Here is a 23,510-nt window from a genome sequence, read left to right on the forward strand (position 1 = left end):
ACTAGAGACAGTAATGTAAGCTCACAGGACATTTATGACACTTTGTTGCCTCTTTTCAGTGGTGGAAAAACGAATGTAAGTTCTGAAAATGTTTTAGATCAGCCTATTACTGATGCAGATGTACATGATGTACTTGATGAGGAAAGGGCTGAAAATGAGCAGGCTAGAGGTATGCCAAAATGGCTGGTGCACACTTTGCGTGACAGTAAATTGGATGCACCTTTGTCTAGTCGTACTCGTTCAGGCTCTCGCCATGCACCTTATGCATCAGATTGTTATGCTTTGGCTGTGTCTAGTTTACATGATGTTGAGGAGCCTCTGTCTTTTGATGAAGCACAAAATTCAGAAAATTGGATGGCTGTCATGCAATCAGAATATGATGCACTTATAGAAAATGACACATGGACTTTATGTGATTTGCCTCCTGGCAAAAAGGCCATTGATACGAAGTGGGTTTACAAGTTGAAACGCAAGCCGGATGGTGAGATCGATCGCCATAAGGCTCGACTTGTTGCAAAGGGTTATGCACAGCAAAAAGGCATAGATTATGAAGAGACTTTTGCTCCCACTTGTCGTATGACTACTGTGCGTTTTCTATGTGCATTGGCAGCTCATTTTGGTTGGGATGTACATCAATCAGACATTGTTACTGCTTTCTTGAATGGTGACATATTTGAGGAAGTTTATGTAACGCAGCCTCGCGGTTTTGTCATAAAAGGACAAGAGGACAAAGTGTGCAAATGTAACAAGGCTTTGTATGGGTTGAAGCAATCTCCTCGTGCTTGGTATGAGAAAGCTGACACTCATTTGGTTAAACGAGGCTTTCGTAACAGTCCAACAGAAAGCACATTGTATGTAAAGCGTGAGGGTGATGTACTTCTCATTGTGGTTCTTTATGTCGATGATTTGCTGATCACTGGACCAAATGAGAGACATATTGCTGAATTTAAGGCTGATTTGAATGCTACTTTCAAGATGAAAGATTTGGGGCTGTTGCATCATTACTTGGGTATACAGTTTCAGCAGTGTGATGGTGGTATTGCCTTGTGTCAGAAAAGTTACATAGAGACATTGCTATGTAAGTTTGGACTTGAGGATTGCAAACCTATTGCCACTCCCATGGAAACAGGTTTGAAGTTGAGTCTACATGATGCTGGTGATCCGACTGATGTCACTCTTTACCAAACTGCTGTTGGCTGCCTCATTTATGTATGCAACACGAGGCCGGATATTCAGTTTGCAGTCTCACAAGTCAGCAGATTTATGCATAGCCCAGGGTCTAAGCATTGGCAGGCTGTCAAGAGGATTTTCCGCTCTACCTTAGTGGTACTTTACATCTTGGCTTGTTTTATCCCAAGGGGGGATCATTGCCGCCAGACTTACATGCTTTTTCGGACTCAGATTGGGCTGGTTGTTTTGACACGAGAGTGTCCACAAGTGGTTTTTGTTTCATGCTTGGCAGTTCATGTATATCTTGGTTGAGCAAGAAGCAACCTACTGTGGCCACTTCGAGCTGTGAGGCTGAGTACAGGGCAGTCTTCACAACTACGGTTGAGTGTGTATGGCTCAAACGCCTTATGGCTGATTTGGGTGTTGGACAAGACACTGCCAACACTATCTACACTGACAGTCAGAGCGCATTGGCAGTTGCGAGGAACCCAGTTTTTCATGCTCGCACAAAGCACATTGAGGTGCATTACCACTATGTCAGGGAGAGGCTCTCAGCAGGAGAGATCAGCTTGGCTTATGTGCCAACACAGGACAACCTTGCACATCTTTTCACAAAGGCATTGTCTCGTGAGAAGCTTGAAGCTTTCCGCAAAGCTTTGGGCTTACTCCCCTTTGTGGACTGATCCTGTCCTCAGGGCATGGCACTTCCCTTTACTCATGTGCCAGCTCTCGTTCACCGCATCACTCCAGGGGGGATTTGTTACCATATACATGTGGTAGTGATGTGTGTGAACACACTAGGACCGCCGGGGCATTTTTTCCCTCTTTAGGAGGTTTTTTCCCCCGTGCATTGTATATACGCCCATCACTCTAGGGCTATCTATCTTTCCATTGCACACTAAGTAATACACTCTATTGTGTGCCTTGAGCTTCCTTCGTCTTCTCCAAGCTCTGTGTTTCTCTGCAACCCTAATTCCAACACTTTCTTCCATTTTTTATTTCTAGGATTCAAATGCAGCAAGTGCACCCTCTAATCTTTTTTGCATCACACATTCCATTACATTCACTTCTACCCTCACAATCATTTGCATTTCGGCCTTCAATGATGTGTACATGTATCTCATCCCGCTAGCATCTCCTTGTCCAATTCTTTCGTCATATCTCCATACATAGATTTTTTGTAAGTCTACGTATTTGCATACATCTCTTTCAATGTCATCCCTCAAAAGGCAGCTCCGCCTTAATCATCACCTACACCTTCTCAAAAATTAAGTCATCTTTTACCCTAGAAACTTTCTCTGCTCTCACAGAACCTGGCGATAGTGTGCTCTTGCAAAACCTCCGCCTAAAAGTTGCTTTTGATTTAGGTGGGGTTTCGTAGATATCATCATCTCCGAGGTCGCCTGATTGGTCCATCCCCCCCCCCCCCCCCCGCGACAAGCACGGCCCAAACCCCTGCTCGATGAAACGTGCAAGAATCCTGGCTGTTGCTGTGTGACCGCTTCGTATACCAATGCCAACCCTCAACAAGGGAACAAGGTACCACAGCCAACTGCGAGCGCTAATGATCAAAGACTGAATGCAAACGAGAGAGAGAGAGAGAGAGAGAGAGAGAGAGAGAGAGAGAGAGAGAGAGAGAGAGAGAGAGAGAGAGAGAGAGAGAGAGAGAGAGAGAGAGAGAGAGATGAAATGATATATTAACGTCTTCAAAAGGCCAAAGTTACCTATGAGACAAAAGAGTTTACAAATGGTGAAGCTGATACAATGTCTGTGTAAAAAACTGAAACACTGAAACTGAATTGAGCTAAAGTGAAATGGAGCGAAATGAGAGAGAGAGAGAGAGAGAGAGAGAGAGAGAGAGAGAGAGAGAGAGAGAGAGAGAGAGAGAGAGAGAGAGAGAGAGATAGAGAAAGAAAGAAAGCTTTATTAACGTCTTCGAAAGGCCGAACTCGACCTATGAGACAATATCATATACATGTGTTGATGCTCTAGGCATCGGAAAATAAAAAAAGGGTACAAACTGAAATGAGCCTATGCTATGCAAAAGGGTGTGGTAGGGTGGTGCATGTGGTGTACAATGTATAGTGTGGGTCCTCGTGTCGAGGTGTGCTCACGCATCATCAGGCTCAACTAGGGGCTGCAAGGTGATACCACCATGAGATGATATGGAGGGTATCTAAAAACAAGCAACATATGTAGGGTAGGGAATGTGGTACATCGGTGGTGGCCTGCTCAGGTATCTCTGGAATGCTGGATCTCCTGGTGCTGGTACATGACTCTGCTCTAGATACTGATGGTGTAAGGTTAGTATCCTCGAGATCTCCCTCTGGTGACACCCATGTGTCCTGTATCCTGGGAGCCTCGGTCTCCGACGTGCCCTCTGAGACTCTGCCTGCAGAAGGGTAAGCCCTCTACTCTGTGTAGGTAGTGTGGGGGGGTCTGGCCCTGCTCGTCGAAAAAACTGTGTGATGGTAGTCTGTGTCCTGCTATCCTGAGAGAGAGAGAGAGAGAGAGAGAGAGAGAGAGAGAGAGAGATGATGAAATGAAATGAAATGTAATTTTAACGTCTTCAAAAGGCCAAAATGACCTATGAGACCAAAAGGTAACATGTGGTGAATCTAATACCAGGTTTGGGTACAAAAAGCACAAAGAACTGAAAACGAAAATAGTGGGTAGCGGTGAAGTGAAAGCTGATACAAAGGGGGAAGGGGGTTGTGGGGGTGGTGGTGGTGGGCTGATACAATGGAGCTCTCTGACAGTAGAGACGTCAGTATCCAAAAGGTTGTAGAGGTTCAATGTCCTCCAGGTAAGCACTCTGTCGGGACGGCTTCTATGTCGCGCCAGTATGGTATGGATCCTCTGTCGCAATCTGCGTCGGATGTTGGGAGGGCCCCCTCATCCGTGGGCGACGGGACAGCCCCATCTCTATCGCCCGATCAAGCAGTATGCCTTTGGTGCTGCTATGTTGTTGGGGCTGCTCGAACTCCTCTGTCTATGACTGAAAGAAATCTGTAATCTACCGCTGTCGCTGGTTCTCTCTCAATGTGCCCCTCTTCAAGAGGTCCTCTCTGTGTCTGCGAATCTCCAGTAAGTATAATCTGAGGCATTTTTGATCCTGGTATCTCATGACTCTAGAAAGTGGTCCAAAACCCCCTCTAAATAGATAGTGAAAGCAGCCTCGTATCTCATAGTATACTGGGCAGTGACAAATGTAATGTAGCTCTGTCTCGGGCTCTATTTGGCACACCTGACAAATCCTCGACTTAGTGGGTACTCCTCTAAATCTGCCTGTCTTGATCTCTAGCTGATGTGAGGATGTGTGTATGCCTGTCTTGATCTCTAGCTGATGTGAGGATGTGTGTATCTGACCGATAGCACATCGTATCCCGTGGGATAAATGAGTATCCATGTATCCTAGTCTGATCACAAAACCATCCTTCGTAAGCTGGAAAAGATGCTCTCTACAGAAAACCATCTTCGTACCCAACTCATGTGTAGGCTGTATCCATGTCCTCTTTGTATCCAGCTAAATCAAGTCTTGTTTAATGAGCTTGGTAATCTCTGCCCTAGTGAGGGAGATGGAAGGTGCATCCAGTGAGTACTGAAATGGGGGTAGCCGATCCATACTAAATCCATATAACTGAAACCAAGATGCCATCTCTGCAAAGAAAGCAAGTTGAGGGAGAGCAACGCGCTCGCTGAAGCCTGCACTCGCACCATCCTGCTCGCACCCGCTTCCCTCTTCGCCATCGCTACTCCTCCACCCTCGCGCCACCCCTCCTCCATCTCCTCGCGATACCCCTCCAGCTCGCCCTCGTGCCCACTTTTCGCCCTCGCCACTCCTCCACCTCGCCCTCGCCTTTCGCATTGAGAGACGGCTGAATCGTCTGCTGTTTCGCCTTTGCCACTACTGCCATTACTCGGGTTTTCTTTGGCTGAGGTTTTTCTCTTCAAGCCTTTGGTTCGTGTGTGGTTTACTTTCGGAAGCAAAGGAAAGCTAAAGCTGCCCGCTCTCCCTCGCCTGCTCGCCCCGGTTCTTCTTCGCCTCGCCATCGACTTCGCCCCAGCTTCAGACTCTGATGGAATCTCCTCCCGCCCCACCTCAGAGGGACTCGGATGCAGCCCCCTCGACCGCCCCCGAGGAGACCCCCATCAGGCTCTCTCTTTCGCCAGAAGCGGACGCGAGCCTCGCAGAAGAGGTGGAGCGCCTTCACGCCCACTCCACCATCTGCTGGATTGTTGGCACCTGCCCCAGTCCTGGGGAGATTCGAGATCTCTTGCAGGCCCGTTTCTTGCTGATGTGGGCAAGATCTTGGATGTGTAGCTCCTGGGCCGCGAACACTATCAGATCGAGTTCGAGTCTGCGCAGAGCGTCGCCAAGGTTTTAGCTATGAGCCCTCTGGAAATCCGGGGTGCTCGGGCTTTCTTCAGTCATTGGGAGTACGGTTTTGACCGTGTGCGCCTCTTTCACGTTACTGGCCTCAAACGGGAGTATCTTCCCCTTCTATCTAGGATTGGTTCACTGGTGGGATCAGTTCTCGAGTCTGGTCCGACAACTACTTCAGTGGTGGCCAGAGCTGCAGGGCTACCTTCAGTTAGAGTACTGTTTCCAGACATTGCCTCTTTGCCAAAGACTGTGCAGCTGCCTTTGGTAGGCGGGGGATGGATAGATCAGAGGGTTGAGTATTCGGGGCTCCCGAATCAGTGTTTTATATGTCGGCAGATTGGCCATCTGGCCCTTGCAGGAGACCTCGCCCTCAGCCGCAGCAGCACCTCAGCCGTAGCAGACTGCTTGTGCCACAACAGCTCCTCAGCCAACCCAGCCTTCGATCGCTGGCGACTCCACCGAGGACTCTGAGTGGCAGCCCGGATAGGGGCGTCGCAGAGGGAGACAGCCTCAGCAGCCTGCCTCCCAGGCAGACTCTGCAGCCAGCTCCGGCTCAGCAGCATTGGGTTCCCGTGAGGAACCGTTTCAATCCCGTTCAGCAGGAGTCCACCGGCCGAGCTGAGGGTCAAGAGATGTCAGCCCCACCTTCTGCCTCCTCCCTTCCCCCACCTCCTTCCCCCTCTTCCACGCCCCCCGCTTCGCCTCCCCCGCCGCCTCTCTGGGGGCTGCGCTTTCTCGCCGTCCACCAAAGAGGGCGACCGTACCGATTCGGGCTTCCCGTCTCATTTCTATTTGCAGTCGGTTGGTCGGCTTCGACATGCGCCAGAGATGTGCGGCCTTTGACTACTCCTTTACACGCCTATTTGGAGTCGAGGGCCCGCACGAGCCAGCACCCATCAGAGTTCATGTGGTGATATTTCCGGCACGGGGAGAGGACGTTCTTGACTCTTCAGCAGGGTTGTCCACGTTCGACGTACGGGACGTTCCGTACCGTACCGTACGGGTTCTTGACTCTTCAGCAGGGTTGTCCACATTCCGTACGGGACTCGTCCGGGTTTTTTTTTTTTTCGCGGGCGATTTGTGGTGTGGGATTGTTTTGCATCTCTACTGCATTTGACCAAGAGCCCAAGGTGTACATTGGCTCAAATAATCATGACCTATGTGCGGCGAGGCTCGGGTAACGTATCTACTATGGCCGCCACCACTTTGGAGATCATGATTCTTCTTTCTTCAGACATTGCCCTTTATAATGTCTATGGACAGATCTTTCATGTTCTAACTTGTAAGACTTAAGTTACAAGTATTTAGTACTAAGTACTAAGGTCTATGTCATGAGTACTCATGACTCATATGATCTATCATGTTCTAACTTCTAAGTTTGAAAACTTCTTGGTTTAGTCTCTCTTGTAGTGTGTAAGACGCATGATTTTTTTTTTTTGCATTGTACGTTACCTCACCTTTCGTCTAATTTTTTTTAGTTTGATTAGTACCGCACGTCTTCGTACGTGTACCCGTCGTACGTGACCGTACGTGTCAACCCTGCTCTTCAGTAGCCTTTTCTTTCCCGTTATGTGGCTCCAGTAACAGAGAGTGGACTCTAGACAGTGCCATTGAGACTCTACACAACCAAGCAACGGAGTTCTCTCACCATGTTAGTGATTTGGAGGTCACTGATGTGCTGGGCTGCTTTTGGGCTCTAGCACACTTCTTGGTCACAGGGAGCGTTGATTCCGCAGGGGTTTGCCACTTAGTTGTTCGCATAGTGGCAAACCTCGCACGAGATCCTGGTTATGTATGTATTGATGAGGATGTTCTCTCCGAGACCGAGGCAGAGGCCATGGGCCACAAACATTGGCTGGTTGTTTGCAGTGCTTGTGGAGCACAGGGTGGGCAGATTCGCAGTCGGTCGGACGGGGATTATTCTCCGTCCAAGCCGGGTGTGAAAGCTCGCGGTATGGCTGAGACAACATCTACTTCCAACAGTCACCCACGAGGATTATCTCATGGAACGTGCAGAGCCTTGGAGGCTCACAGTTTATGCATTACAGAGGTCAGCTTCGTCAAGAGCTGCAAAGATGCTTGGTAGGAGGCAGTATTGACATCTTGATGCTACAGGAGCACCATTTGAGTGAGAGCAGGGTTCGGAGATTTGGCTTGATTCTATCGGGCAAGTGAGATACTTTTTGGTTTGCAAGCTTTGGCCCTGTGGGAGGGCAAGGTGGTGTATGTATATCTATTGCAGAGTCTTGGCAACAGGCTATTGTGGATCGGAGTGCCCGGTCGGGCGCAGTATGTCACTTTAAGGATACACGTTGAGCACGTAGGGGTGCTCAATGTTTAAGCGCCTAACCATGCTAGTGCCAGGGCTGAGTTTTGGACTCACATCACGGATGCACTGCCCGAGGTTGACCATTGGTGTGTTGGAGGCGACTTCAACATGCTTGAGGACCCATCTGATAGGGTGGGAGGCAGTCGTGTGACAGTACAGGGGGCAGAGCTGGCAGCTTGGGAGCGGCTATGTATGACTTTGAGGATCACTGATGTATGGCAGCATGAGGCTTTCTCGTGCACTCAGGGCAGCTTGAGTTTCTCCCGGTCAGATCGCCAGCAAGGAGGAACTAACCTTCCGCGCATTGATCGGTTCTATGTATCTGATCACTATGGGGATCGAGGTGGAGCTGTTGGCATTTTGGCCGGTACCTCTTTCTCAGATCACGCGCCAGTCATCCTGGCCCTAGAGGAGTCGCTCCAGGAGCCCAGCCTCCAGTTGAGGATCCCAAACAGGGTAGTCTCTGATGCTCGCCTTACTGAGGACATTGAGCGTATCTTGCAGGAGAGCTAGAGTATGGACTTGGATGCAGCTGAATAGTGTGCCCATGGGATTACTGCACTCAGCTCTTTTATGCATGAGACTGCTTTGGCACGGCTTGAGAAGACAGTGGACACAAGAGCGCCGACTGAGACGCACCCTGGCCTCACTGCAGCGGCTTCAAGAGCAGCAGCCCTCCTGTGAGTGGGTGGAGACACAGTTGAGTCAGGCCCAACGGGAGGTCATCGAGATTGAGGAGGTTCGGCATGAGTTCTACTTTCACAGACAGGCCTCTCAGTGGACTCAGCTAGGGGATAGAGTGACAGGAGAGTTCTTTGCTATCAATGGCCCTCGGCATTCCAAAGCAGGGGTGCGCCAGCTTAGACGCCAGGATGGCTCAGTTGCGACTGAGCCTGATGATATCCAAGCTATTGCTACACACTTTTACACGAAGTTGCTTTTAGCAGAGCCGCACATGGAGGCACGAGAGACATGCAAGCAGACAGTGCGGGCTCATGTGCAGAGGAGGGTCATGGATCGCATGAGGGCTACTCTGGCTGGGCCGCTCTCTAACTTGGAGCTCGCAGATGCCTTGAGGGCCCTTCCTCGGCACAGTTGTCCTGGGAGGACGGACTATCTCCTGCTTTCTTTTTGCGATACTTGGATGTTTTGGGGCCGGGGCTTCGGAAGGGCTTTCAACACATTTTGGATACTGGGACCATGCCTCAGAGATTTTCAGAAGGCTTGATCTTTCTTATCCCCAAGGGGGAAGGTGAGACATACGACATTCGGCAGTGGAGGCCTATCACGATCCTCAACACAATTTACAAGGTCTTAGCTAAGGCCCTGAGTTTGAGGATCCAGCCCTTCCTTGGGGATTTGATTCATGCTACACAAACTGGATTTGTCAAGGAGCGCAGCATCCTTGACAACATCTTCACCTTATGGGAGGCCACTGCCCTGGCTCGGTTGCTGGGAGAGGAATTGGTTGTTCTCCTTCTTGATTTTGAGAAGGCATATGATCGGGTTGATTGGGGTTTCTTGGAGGGGACTATGCTTCGCATGGGTTTTAAGGCTAGTTGGATTCGGGGTGTCTCAACCCTTTACTCTACAACACGGAGTCAGGTTTTGATGGCAGGAGGACGTGGTCCTATCTTTGAGTTGACTCGATCAGTACGACAGGGTTGATTTTGTGCACCTTTCCTCTTCCTTTTCTTCGCAGAGGCCTTGAGCATGTATCTGACTGCTGAGGAGGTTGGGTTGTAGGGTATACTGCTCCCCGTTAGAGGGGAGGACTTGCTGGATTCTGAGTTTGCTCATGATACTGGGTTTCAATTGGCGCAAGACAGTGGCCTTTTGGATCAGTAGCTCCCCTACTCTAGTTTGAAGTCCCGACCGTGTTTCAGATGGATCCCCCCTGCACTGCGGTGCGGTATCTGGGATGTCAGGTCGGCTTGGATTTGTCACCCAAGCAGCACATTGCCCCTCTTCTTCTGAGCATTCGGAAGAAGTTACTCTATTGGAGCACCACTAGGCTCTCTTTAGCTGGGCGGTTTGTGGTGGCAAATCAGGTTCTACTGGCGACTATGTGGTATATCACCTCTTGTTGAATTTTTTCTAGTTCTTGTATCGGCCAAGTTCAGCGGCTGATCAAGAACTTTCTGTGGTCTGGGCGCGATGGACAGCCTGCCTGGGCGAAGGTAGCCTGGGCAGTTATCACCCTTCCCTTGGCCAAGGGAGGGTTAGGCATCATAGACCCAGTGGATCAGAGCAAAGCGCTTCTGGGGAAGCTCATAGTACGAGGACTCCTTCCGGGCCTCGCGCCGTGGAAGGAGCTTCTTTTTCAGAGGATTCAGGCTCGAGCTCCCCCAGCAAGCGGCACATGGGCCCCGGAGATCAGGTGAATTTTTACAGAGATGAGGAGGACAGGCTTGAGTAGAGGCTGGGAGGACCTTTTTGCATTGAGTATCTTACAATCTTGGAGCTCCTCCGCCCTGGCCTATCTCAGCGGCCACCCTCATGCGACGAGGAGCGGGCGAGACAGCCTCTAATTTGGAGTCCCGCAGTCCGCACAGAGTAGGGGCATATGCTGGGCACACGCCCCCGCTTGGCTTGGGGCCCCTTAGCAGTTGGCCGAGCACGCAGTTTTGGAGAGTGGCAGGCCTTCAGTAGTTTACCAGAGGAGATGCAACTTGAGTAGCTGAGCCTATTTAGAGGCGGACAGACTATGCGAGATGATATACAGGCCAAGGGAGTGGCTATGGCATGATCCTTATGCGATGGATACCCCTCACTCCTCTTTTTTCCAGTATACTATCAGATTAGGCCGGCACATCCTGACAGCGAGGCGCTCAGCTATCCCAACAGCTGCTGAGCACTGGCATTTGCAAGGGTTGACTCAAGAGTTTCTAGCAGATTTTTGGACCCGCCTCTGGGCTAGTCCACAGGCTCGCAGGATATCTACATTCCAGTGGCTAGTTGCTAACACGGGTTCTGCAGTGGGTAGCTGGCTGATCTACAGTGGCTTGCCGTCGGCATGCAGCGGCTGCAGTCATCAGCTAGAGACACAACGGCACTGCTTGTGGGACTGTCCACAGGCACAACACATTTGGCTACGGAGCCTTTGCATCATGACCTCTCTCTCACCGGAGGGGGTGTACACATGGGGAGCGGCAGCTTGGTCCACCACCTCAGGGCAAGCCCTGAGCTACGAAACGGAGCCCGCTAGCCAGGCCATCCAGTTCACGTGGGGCCAGCCTCGCAGGTTCCCTTCTCCTGATTTCAGGACAGCCGCATGGACACAGGAGAGAGATTTATGCTGGGAATTGCTGAGCAGCCTTACCTTATGGTTTATTTGGAGAGCTAGATGCTTCAGAGCTTTTGAGGGACGACAGGAGCTCCCAGCAGAGACAGTTCGAGCTATTTGGCAAGAGACTATCCACACCTTGTGTGGTGAGTATGATCGTATACAGGGAGACTCTGATCGCGCGATTCTACGCCGACAGGCCTTCCACTCTCTTGGAGCAAGGGCTCTTTCTACAATCTTTGTACTGGACACCCCCGGTGGCACTATAGGCCTCTTGAATGGCTCCCCCCCCCCCCCCCCCCCCCCCCCCAATTGTATGATGTAGCCCATCTTGTAGCCGCTCAGTTGCACATCTGCACCAAGGGAGAGTCTCCCTTGCTGCTATCTCTATTTGTAGACTCCAACACATAGGAGGATGTCCAATGTAGCCGTTTAAGCAGTTTTTTCTAATAACTAATGAAAGGATCTTTTGTTGAAAAAAAAAAAGATGCCATCTTTGCATACCAGCATGATCTATCTCCCTGCAATGCCAGTTGTCATGAAGACTCTAGTGCTAATTGAGCATATTTGTCTCTAGGGAGAGCCCACATGCTATGCATAAATGCAACTAATCGAGTGAGTGCCACCACTACCAATGGAGGAGCAGCAAGCTCCGCCCTAACAATGTCATATGATACTGGGGCCTTGGCCCTAATCATCCGAGAAATCATAGACACCAAGGGCCTCTCCATACATCTCCATTTATCAGTATTGCCAGCTCTGCTATCATGATCAATTGAGGGGCCCCATATCTCCACTCCGTACATCATGGCCGAAGTGACCGAAGTGTCAAAGAGCCAAAGCTTTGTCCGAGGTTCCTAGAACTGAACCTACGAACATATCCTCTCAAGTCTCCCCAATGCTGCATAGGCTCTGGTCAATCTCGTATCAACTGCACATCTCAGGGAAAATACTGGACCATTGAAAACCGCCCCAAGATAAGTGTAAGCATCTGCATACTCCACAGCCTCTCGACCAAGGGCGGACCTCCTTACTACTGCGCGGTAGTGTTAAACACCATTACCTTGGTCTTACCAAGGTTCACAGACAATCCACTGTCTTGTGCAAATACATGCAATGCATCCAAATGACATTGCATCCCCTCTGGAGAATCTGAGATCAACACAATATCATTAGCATATAATAGCAACGGAATCCATGCCCTGCCGGCTGGGCACCTCTATCACCCTCTGTCTGTACATAATCTGATAACTCATCTACATATATCTCAAAGAGAGTCGGAGATAGGAGGCAGCCCTGCTTCACCCCAATTGTGGAGTGAACCATGTCGGACATGCCCTGAGTAGCGCATACCTGCCCTACGACTGTCCTATACAAAGCTACAATCCCCCAAATCAGCTCTGTGGGCACGCTCATGTTCTGCAATCTACATATGAGTCTGGCTCGTTAAACTTGTATCAAAGGCTTTGGGGAAATCCACAAAGCTACAGTAAATCCTCCTGCCATGGTGTCTGCCCTTCTCAATAATGGCTCTGAGCATCAAAATCTGATAAAGAGTGGAGAAACCTCTCCTGAACCCTGTCTGTCCTCTTGCCCTTATGCCCTCTCTCTTTGCCCATCTACTCAACTCATGCTCAAGAATTGATGCATATAGCCTAGCCAGAGTGTGACCAACCATGATGGTGCGGTAATTCCAGGGAAGCATAGGATCTCCCAACTTGAAGATAGGCACAATCGTGGATATACTCCAGGTTTCAAGAAAACCCTCATACATGGAGAGAGGGACAAAGAGGGATTTCGTAGCTTATTGAATTTTATTGCTAAAAACCTTTGCACATATGAAATTTGCTATCGTAAAGCCTTCGCGTGTCACTTGGCTGCAGTGGCACTGCAATCTGTCAGCATCCCCTCCAAAGAGAGTTTCCCTGCGTGCTGCCCCCTACAGCCCGAAACCCTAATGCACAGGCAGCGCTGCCCTGTGGAATGTTGCGCGCTGCCCCCTGCTGCAATGAGAGAGAGAGAGAGAGAGAGAGAGAGAGAGAGAGAGAGAGAGAGAGATGGCAAATGGCTGGACTTGGGGCATCCATATAGAAAATCTACCCACTCCTAACACTTTCTTACTGCTCTAATGGACCACATTATCATACAAACCAGAAAAAGAAGCAAAAATGTTATGGTGGGCACTTGTTACCTCGTGCTTTGAGCGAAATTGTTCTAGCTTTTCACTAACTGAGACCTCAGTTAATTTCTCACTTTCTCTGCAAGACATTTACAGAACATAAAGATCACATTTACTTGACCTTAATATAACTCAGAAATAAAAACATTGAAACAAAACATGCAAAACTGATTTAAACCTTGGGTTTTACATACCAGATTCAGCTCAAGTTTCAAAACTTAGAAGGGAAAAGCACGGTAAAAGCTTCAGATTTATCAAAACTACAAAGCAGGAAACTCATCAAACCTTACATCTCATATTCAGTGTGTCTACTCCTAACATTTCAAACCTTGGAGAGACTTCTTCCAGGTGAGGAGCCCTGGAAGGAGTTCTTGCTACAGCGGCTTTGTGCTAGGGTGCCTCAGGCTGGAGGCCCCTGGCGACCTTCGGCCAGATGGATCTTCACAGAGATGCGCAGAGTTGGCTTCAGCAGGAAACTAGAGGACCGCTTCGCTGTGAGTTTGCTTCAATCTTGGGAGCACTTGCGGCGAGGCCTGGAGCAGCGTCACCCTACTTGCACGGAGGAGTGCCTGAGACAGCCCCTTGTTTGGAATCCCATGGTTAGCACTCAGAGAGGCCACTTGGTTGGTAGTCGGCCTCATGTTTCCTGGGGTCCCATGGCAGCGGGTCCAGCACACTCTTTAGGTAACTGGTTACAATTTTCAGGCTTGTCCGAGGGCTGCAGGGCTACAGGGCATGAGAGGGGTGCAGAGCATTTGCCAGGACATCTCAGAGGCAGTACCAGCTGAGTGACTCACACCTCTTGAGCGAGCAACGCCCAAATAGACGGGAGCCTTCACAGGACTGGAGGTTCTCATCTCAGTTCGGGCTTGCTCAGAGACTGCACCCTCCCTGTTTTTCGAGTTACAGGGTGAGGGACGCTTACAGTGCGTTGTAGTAGAGGCCCCGCAGGTGGCAGAGTGCTGTTTTTAGAGGATCCGAGTGGTGGGCATCTGTGGGAGGACTTGTGTCATCGGTCTTGACCCAACAACTCTTGAGACTGGACACTGGAGACTGTAGGCTTGGGAGAGCTGTCCACAGGCACGAGTACAGTGGGATCCTGGAGAGTGGCTTTGGAGGGACCCTTTCTCTTTTGCAGACCACCCAGGTGTCCCTTTCTTTCACTACACTGTTCGATTGGGACATCACATACTCGCAGCACAGAGAGAGGCTCGCCCTGCTACAGCACCTCATTGGCAGGAGGAGGGTCTCACAACTGAGTTCTTGGCAGCTTTTTGAGAGAGGTTGTGGGACTCCAGACAGCCGAGGCGAGTCACTTTGTTTCAGTGGCTGGTCACACACAGAGCTACAGCAGTTGGAGCTGGCTTGTACATAGTGGTCTCTCAGCCGCATGTGTAGCTTGTGACCATCTTGTGGAGAGTCAGTGTCACTGCCTTTGGGACTGTCCTTTGGCACAGTAGGTGTGGCTTCGTATTCTTCGGCTGATGCCTGCTCTTTCCACGGCTCGGCAGTACACTTGGGGGCAGTTGTTTGGTCCACTCTCATGGGCCTGGCACTTCACTTTGAGCTATCTTCCACATGCAGGGGGGGCGACCTACACTCCAGCCTACCATAGAGCTTACTCCAGAGGAGTGGTGCAGTGAGAGAGAGGAGTGTTGGGAGTTCATCAGTGGCCTGACACTCTGGTTCATCTGGCGGGCCCGTTGCTTCCACATCTTTGAGGCTCGCCCTGTACCACCAACAGAGACTGTTCGCGATCTTTGGCTAGAGCTGATCCACACTCTCAGAGGACAGCTCGAGAAACTCCAGGGCAGCTCCGACCGCATGCGGGAGAGCAGAGAGGCTTTCCTTCGACTCTGGCGTCCTAGGCCTTTTTTCACCATGGTCCAGGGTGTACTCAAATGGCACTACCGTCCACCTGTGTGGCTTTTCCCTCCTCCCATTTCTTGATTTAGCCTCATTGTACATATGCTCTTTTTTCATTGGGAGAGCCTCCCCATCATGGTTGTTGTAGCCCTCTCTTGAAGAGGTGGTTGTAGCCCTATGGGCAGTTTCATTAACTAATAGAAGGATCTTTTTCTCGAAAAAAAAAAAAACATTTCAAACCTTTACCTCCCTACGTTGCTTGCTATCTTTTTGGATCTCGAAGGGCTTCCGATGATGTTGTGGTTCACCTTCATTTATAGTCTCACTAAGAAGAGCAAGCATTGTATTGGCTTGAGCATGCAGACCTCTTGATCTCATGTGGAGATGGAAGAACCTTGGTAGAGCTCAACCTTGATGTATCTCTTGCTGCTCCTATTGTACAATATCATTGAAAGGTGGTTGCTCACGTATGTGCTGATTAAATTGGTTAGATCCAAGAAGGGATTCTTCTTGGTTTCTTTAGCTTGATATACATGGTTTTCTGCAAAGGTTACATCTCTACTCTCAATTACGTTTTGTGTGAAGGTGGTTGGATCTCGAAGGGGGCTTCCGATGATGTTGTGGTTCACCTTCATTTATAGTCTCACTAAGAAGAGCAAGCATTCTGTTGGCTTGAGCATGCAGACCTCTTGATCTTGTGGGAGATGGAAGAGTTTGCGCCGTTCTCGCAAAGGGTGCTTACGGGCCACCTTAGTAGAGCTCATCTTTGATGTATCTCTTGCTGCTCCTATTGTACAATATCATTGGAAGGTGGTTGCTCATGTATGTGCTGATCCAATTGGTTAGATCCAAGGAGGAGTTCTTCTTGGTTTCTTTAGCTTAATATACATGGTTTTCTGCAAAGATTACATCTCTATTCTCAATTACGTTTTGTGTGAAGGTGGTTGGATCTCGAAGGGGGCTTCCGATGATGTTGTGGTTCACCTTCATTTTTAGTCTCACTAAGAAGAGCAAGCATTGTGTTGGCTTGAGCATGCAAACCTTTTGATCTCGTGGGAGATGGAAGAGGTTGCTCCGTTCTCGCTAAGGGTGCTTACGAGCCACCTTGGTAGAGCTCATCTTTGATGTATCTCTTGCTGCTCCTATTGTACAATATCATCGGAAGGTGGTTGCTCATGTATGTGCTGATCAAATCGGTTAAATCCAAGAAGGGGTTCTTCTTGGTTTCTTTAGCTTGATATACATGGTTCTCTACATCTCTTCTCTCAATGGCTTTTTGTGTGACAATCTATAGGCTCTTGAGATTTCAATGTACCCTACATAGATACATTTGACGGCTTAGCATCTAGATTTCTTTGGGCACATGAGCATAGGCTAAGCATTCAAATATTCTAAAATGGTTAATGTTTGGTGTTGATCCAAACCAGGCTTCATAAGATAGGATGGTTCGGAGAGCCTAAGTTGGAAAACGATTAAGAATATAATTGAAAACGGAGACAGCTTCAAACCACAAACTATTAGAGAGAGCATACATTGGGCCGTTTCCATTATGGTCCAATTAGCTATGCCAATTTGTTGTGGCGTATAAGGAGTGGAAAATTGATGTTTGATGCCCTTTTTATTTTGATAAGCTTCAAACCACACACTATTAGAGAGAGCATACATCGGGTCGTTTCCATGATGGTCCGGGTTTTACACTTAGCTATGCCATTTTGTTGTGGTGTATAAGGAGTGGTAAATTGATGTTTGATGCCATTTTTATTTTGATATTGTTGTAAAGGTCCCATAAATTCTCCCCCCCTTCTATGCGTAGAGCTTTAATAGTAGCACCACATTGTGTTTCAACTCTTGCTACAAAGAGTTTAAATACATATGTGACTTCGTCTTTGGTTTTTAAACCAAAGACCCAAGAAAAACTGGTGCACTCATCAATAAATGCTACAAAATAGTGGTATCCACAATGGTAGGGGCCCGTATTGGGCCACATAGATCACTGTGAATGAGAGCTAGTTATTTCGGGGCGTGTACTAAATCATCCTTGGGAATTGGCAAGCAATGCATCTTCCCTAGAAACATCCCTTGCATAAGTGCTGACAACGGTCAGGCTCTCTTTAAGCCAGGTTGAAACTGGCCCGTAGGGCGATAGACTTTGGCTTTCACCCAAAACTTTACTTTAGACTTTAGGAGACGGAGAAACTTTGCAAAGAAAAACCTGAAATGGGAATTGACACTTCAAACACACATGGCTTGGAAGCTAGAGCGCTACCAAGCAGACGCCGACATCTGTTGGCCCCAAAGACTCGTGCCCCTTTCGGTATATCTTTATTGTATTCAAAGAGGGAATAAAACCTGTGATTTCCTACGAGCTGTCTCGAATAATCCGGGCTGAAAATAACCTGTTCTGGCCTGATTTTGGCAACATAACTGTACTAGGACACTTTGCATACAGTATCCCCATGCAATAAATGACTTTCCCGGCGCATACGGACCTTTATAAAACCTGGCGAGAATCTGTAGCACGCTGAATTCTCTGTTTTCTGCCCTGAAAATACGCCAGATCACCTGCACACGGTCCCCTCACATCCCCTGACCTCCTAGGGGTATTAGAGACCGTTTAGGGCAAAACCCTAAACCTGCAAAAATACACAGCACGCTGTATTTCCCTGTTTTGGGCTCCGTTTCGCAAGCCGGTCGCATCCATGTATAGCCCTCAAGCTCTCGCACCTGTAGGGTCACTTGCCCCTTGAATTAGACGAGATTCCTCGCGGGAAATCTCTCTAAATTTCCCTGTACAAGCACCCAATGCTTTCCCGAGGCTTCCATGGAAGATAAACGATCCGAACGCTTCCACCTAACCCTCACCAAGCTGTCCAAACCTGTCCATGGCTGTAATTGTAGGTTTTTGACCCAATTTTGCCAACATAACAGCGCAAAAATCCCTGTAGGTCAAAAGTACACGTCAAGGACACTTTCCCTTCAACTCGTGGCAACAAGGCCTTCCTGTCTACGTGTGAAACTCTCGGCCGTCAGCTGTTTCACACTGGCCATACAATGTCCGGCCATTTGTAACTTCAAAAAGGGGTCCCAAAAATTAAATAAACATCATCGGAAAGAAACCAACAACTAAGGTTAGCACTTGCCACGTCCTCGTACAAACAATACATTTTGGAGGTTGATTTGACCTGAATTTGTAGCAATATTTCCTATACCTTTTACAGGGTGGGAACAATTGTTAGCACATTGCACTCTTTTGTTTTCAAGGGGAGGATATAACTTTTGGAATAGGAATTTTACAGAGGTAATGCGCTTGGATCCGCATGTAGCTTGCATCCACTTCCGTCTTTTTGACCCTCTGTTGCATCTGCATTCGCATGTAGCTTGCATCCACTTTCGTCGACATGGAACCATTGGATATACCTCCAAGCACCTTTACTTTCCATCTTCACCAGTAGTGTTTTCACGACAGGACTATCTGGGTGGCAGTACTTGCTCGCAAGGCAAATTCAACATTGAGGATGGTATTCTGTGACAGTAGTAAGGCTACCTATTAACTCGTATGGTCAATGTTTACATCATACCACTACCTCAATCCACAGTCCTCCCATCCAATAAGCTTTTGTATTATAGATTCTCCCATCAAGAGACACTTGGTATAATACAATCTTTGTGTTCCTTGTGACCTAGGTGATGCAATGAAAATGGAAAGCTTCATGCATCACGAGCATAACACAGAGTTTGTCACTAGCAGAAGACGGGCAATTAGTTGCAATTGGGCTTGAGTTCACACTGGACAGACTCTCGCTTGGGTAGTGACACGTGGCAAGTGATACAGACGGTGGTTGAGTGGACATCGTGGCCAACAGATCACCATCACCTCAGTTTGGAGATAGGCTTAGCTAGATTGGGATATCTGCTACCTATTGGTGGCTCTTTAGGAGATACACATGAGTGGTTGGTTCCAGTGGTTGCACACTCTAGGATCATCTACTTTGTATGATTGAGCGTCTTGAGTCTAGCGCTGTGAGTTTAGGCACAACACGATTGCACCATCCTTGCACATTTGAGCCTTGACACCCCATTGTACTTGTGAGTTCTCGGCTAGAGCTGAGTGCGCTGCCACGCCAGAGTCTGTACTGGTTCCTCCGAGGTAGTCGAGTCCCACGCTATTCAGGTTCTACTGTTGAATCATTGTGTTTGTTTGCTCTGTTAATCATTGTCTTCAGTGTATTCATACTGTAGGAGTGAGATTTCACGCACATTGCACTGAGGAGTACCCACTGTAGAGAGCACGACACATTATCTCCGCTACACACTCTCTGGCATTTCTACTCTTCGCCATCGTCCTCATCACTAGTGTTTCCCCTTAGAACCTTAGCCTCAATCCATTAGTGTTTTCAGCCATAGCACCCATCAACCTCAACGTTTACTAGTATCACCATCATGGTTTCAAGATTTACCCTCAACAACAGCACCTTGCGTTTTTGCAGCAGATCAGCCATAGCGTTTTGCATCAAATCAACCCTGGCCTTTTTGCAATTCATTAGCATTCAGCGAACCATTGTACCAGATTGTGCATATTAACTAAGCGAATACTTGCTCTGGAAACAGACCAAGGTGGTTGGGACCTGACATCTTGTGTCATTTGTCTTCTCTCTCTCTCTCTCTCTCTCTCTCTCTCTCTCTCTCTCTCTCTCTCTCTCTCTCCCCTCTTGTGTTCAGTTCTCTCAAGTGAAGTAAAGGAAGTATCTTTGTCCTAGTTCTTTTGTACCCAGACATGGTATTAGATTCACTATTTTGTAATAGATTGTTCTCATAGATCATTTTGGCCTTTTGAAGATGTTAATATAACATTTCATTTCATTTCTCTCTCTCTCATTGTGTTCAGTTCTCTCAAGTGAAGTAAAGGAAGCTTGTGCTTGTGCAAAGTACTAGTTTCGAGTTAAAATCCTTAAAACAATTCCATTGCACCTAACATTGGTATCAGAGCTTTGGACGTGCTTCGACTTTGTGAAGAATCATGAACCCTCGCCTATATTTTTTTCTCTACTTCGATGAACGAAGATCAGCATCAGATACACGAAGATCCAGATCTTGAGTACAAGAATTTGCTTGCTTCGTATGCGGATATGGAAGGAGTGTGTAGCAGGGCTACAGTGTCACTGGCAATTAGTTGCAGTCGGGCTGGAGTTCACACTGACAGACTCTCGCCTGGGCAGTAACACGTGGCAAGTGATACGGCTGGTGGTTTAGTGAATACCGTGGCCAGAGCACACCCACCTCATTATGGAGATAGGCTTAGCTGGATTGGGATATTGTTAGGAATTGGATCGTGCTAGCTATGGTGGATGAAAGAGAAACATGGTGCAAGTGTGTGAGTGTGTGTAAGCAAGGTTATCACTCAAGTGAATTAGGTTCCAAGATATAATTAGCTTGGACTCATAAACACAATCTTGAGTATTGACTTAGCTTAGCAAATCTTGAGTATTGACTTAGCTTAGCACAAGCTCACCATAGACAAGCATGTAGTGCAAAATGAAGTTGTTGTTTATTGATTCAAGAAATGAGCTTTAAGTAGCTCTACAGCCTTGCTCCACACTATGTGGAATAACTTCACTCTCCTCTCCTTGACTCACACCTTAGGACAAAGCTCACACTTTACAATCCTCCCCTTGAGGTTTGGATTAAGACAAGATACTGAAGATGCATGATCCACACAGGCTAACAAAATCCACATAGGATGGTGATATCCACGCAGGAAAATAAAGTCCACAAAGGATGGTGATATCCACACAGGATGGTAAAATCCACACAAGAAAGATCCAGAAAAGATGGTGATGTCCACACAGGATGATAAGCTGGTATCCACACAGGAAAAAGTCCTCCCCTACAAGTAGAGAGTCTGCATCTTCAAAATGGGTCTTCCCAAACGCTACCTTCGTCTTCATCCTTTTTGTCTTCTACTATATAAGTTGATCCTCTGTCAGGTCTCTTGCCTTCGTTGCTTCTGCTGTTGCTTTCAACTGCTTCATGGCCTGACTTCGTATCCTTCCCTCGAATGAGTACTTCTATCCCCCTTTTTGTGGTACAATCAGGCTTTATTCCATGCGTCATAATGACATGCAACAATATGCTAAAATATCCTATGAAAAGGTTTATGCAAAAATTAATGCTCTCTTCCATCTTGGTTATACTCCGAGAGCCCAAGCATGCGGTGTTTCTCATACAATCTATCACAAAGTCTTCACACATAGAGAGATTTTAGCAATTTGGAGACTCTCCAATGCTAGTGTCTATCCCATTACAAAAGCATATAATGTCATCCATGTAAACAAATACAATTACATACATTGCAAGAAATTGTTGTGCTTGGCTGCAAGATTTTAATTTGTACTTTGGATTTTTCCTTCAATGTGAAGCTCCTCTTCACTGTCGGTGAAGCCCCTCTTCACAGATAGGGGAAATGATTCTTTGTTTTTGCTTTTGATGCTCGAAAGAACTCCTTGAAGCTTGGTAATGCCGCGGTTGGTGAGAACGGCCCCTTTGGCAGCCCTTGGATGCTCGATAAAATTTTGAAGTTTCACCCTCCCTTAAATTGGTTGGAAATGCCTTTTGAAGCGCGATGAGATCCGCCTTTGAATGCCTTTTGGAAGGCCTTGAAAACTTTGGTTTATTTGCCTTGGGGAAGCTCTTGAAGCTTCGCAGGGTCTTTGCTACAGCTTGGTGGGAGCAAGCCCTTACAGGGTTCTTGGAGGCTTTGAAGTCTCTTGGAGGTTTGCCTTGGAGCAGCAGGCTGTGGGAAAGGCGGCTTACAAAAGCCTTGAAGTTTTACTTGAGGCCGGGAGTCGGTGTGGGAACCGGTGCTCAAGGCTAGCTTAAAGGCTTTTGATGCAACGCCGTGGGAAGGGGGGCCCAGGAGGGGGCTTATTTTTGTGCTCTCGGTGCAACCGTTTCGTGGGAACCGGAGCTAGTGCCAATGGGCAAGGCGGGCACGGCTGCGCACAATCGGGCAGTCAGGGCAACTCCGGGGAGCAGTTAGCGCATCCGGTTAGGCGCGGGCAAGTCGGGCACAAGCACGGGCAGTAGCGGCCGTGTCCGTTCGTCAGCTGGTCAAGGGCCGTCGGATCGTAAATCCGATTTACAGCCAGCTGGTGGCGGACGCGATAATCGTATGAAAAGCGGTTTTAGCGCCAATTTGAAATCCGCCCAGTGGCCGCCCAAAGTTGGGTGTGGCCGCCTTCAAAAAGTGGTCAAAGCTCCTAAAAATAGGAGGTTCCCACGTTTTTTTGGCAGGTTTGCTTCCTCAAGACAAAAGAAGAAGAGGGAAATTCCTCTTTGGCATTAAATGCACCACACACACATACACACACACTAAACAAAGCCAATGAGAGTTTTTCTGCAAAAAATCAAGAGGGTGAGAGTGTTGAAGAGGAAATTAACCAAGCTCTATAATGTGCATATGAAGTGCGATTTGAGCATGGAAATAGTCGGTAGAGAGCTCTTGAGACAGGCTACGCACACACCAATCGTAAATACCAATTTTACTAAAATGAGGAGCAGATTTTGAATACAAAATGCAAGTTCCTAATGACAAATTAATGAAATCTTACGCTAATTAATCTTCCAATAAGCCAGTGAGTAGTGGCTCAAGAGTCTTTAGCTCAAGAACATGCTCATGCTAGCCAATGGAATACTAATTAAGCATGCATTATGCAATAAAAGAGTAAACCTAATGAATCTATCTAATGATGATCAATGAATGCTAATTGTACTAACACACAAATGCATAACAACAATCCTAGCTAGCACACCATGTCTCTGATACCAAATGTTAGGAATTGGATCGTGCTAGCTATGGTGGATGAAAGAGAAACATGGTGCAAGTGTGTGAGTGTGTGTAAGCAAGGTTATCACTCAAGTGAATTAGGTTCCAAGATAGAATTAGCTTGGACTCATAAACACAATCTTGAGTATTGACTTAGCTTAGCACAAGCTCACCATAGACAAGCATGTAGTGCAAAATGAAGAAGTTGTTTATTGATTCAAGAAATGAGCTTTAAGTAGGTCTACAACCTTGCTCCACAGTATGTGGGATAAATCCACTCTCCTCTCCTTGACTCGCACCTTAGGACAAGGCTCACACTTTATAGATATATGCTGGCCGTTGGTGGCTCTTTAGGGGATACATATGTGTGGTTGGTTCCATTTGGGGAATACTCTATTATCATCATCTACTTTATATGGTCATTCGGCTTGAGTTTAGCGTCTTGCGTTCACGCATAGCACGTCTGCACTA

General features: G+C 47.9%; 1 protein-coding gene across 1 annotated transcript in view; it reads right to left on the bottom strand.

Annotated features, from left to right (window-relative positions):
- LOC147459827 (aminopeptidase P1-like) overlaps positions 1 to 23,510 on the bottom strand; it is a 213,488-nt gene that overhangs the window by 24,800 nt on the left and 165,178 nt on the right. Inside the window, exon 9 of the mRNA XM_086511028.1 lies at positions 13,364 to 13,430. Coding sequence (XP_086367154.1) covers positions 13,364 to 13,430 — 67 coding nt within the window. The remainder of the gene's footprint in view (positions 1 to 13,363; positions 13,431 to 23,510) is intronic.

This window comes from Adiantum capillus-veneris, chromosome 4 (assembly GCF_014529385.1).
Source record: "Adiantum capillus-veneris isolate H3 chromosome 4, ASM1452938v2, whole genome shotgun sequence".
NCBI lineage: Eukaryota > Viridiplantae > Streptophyta > Polypodiopsida > Polypodiales > Pteridaceae > Adiantum > Adiantum capillus-veneris.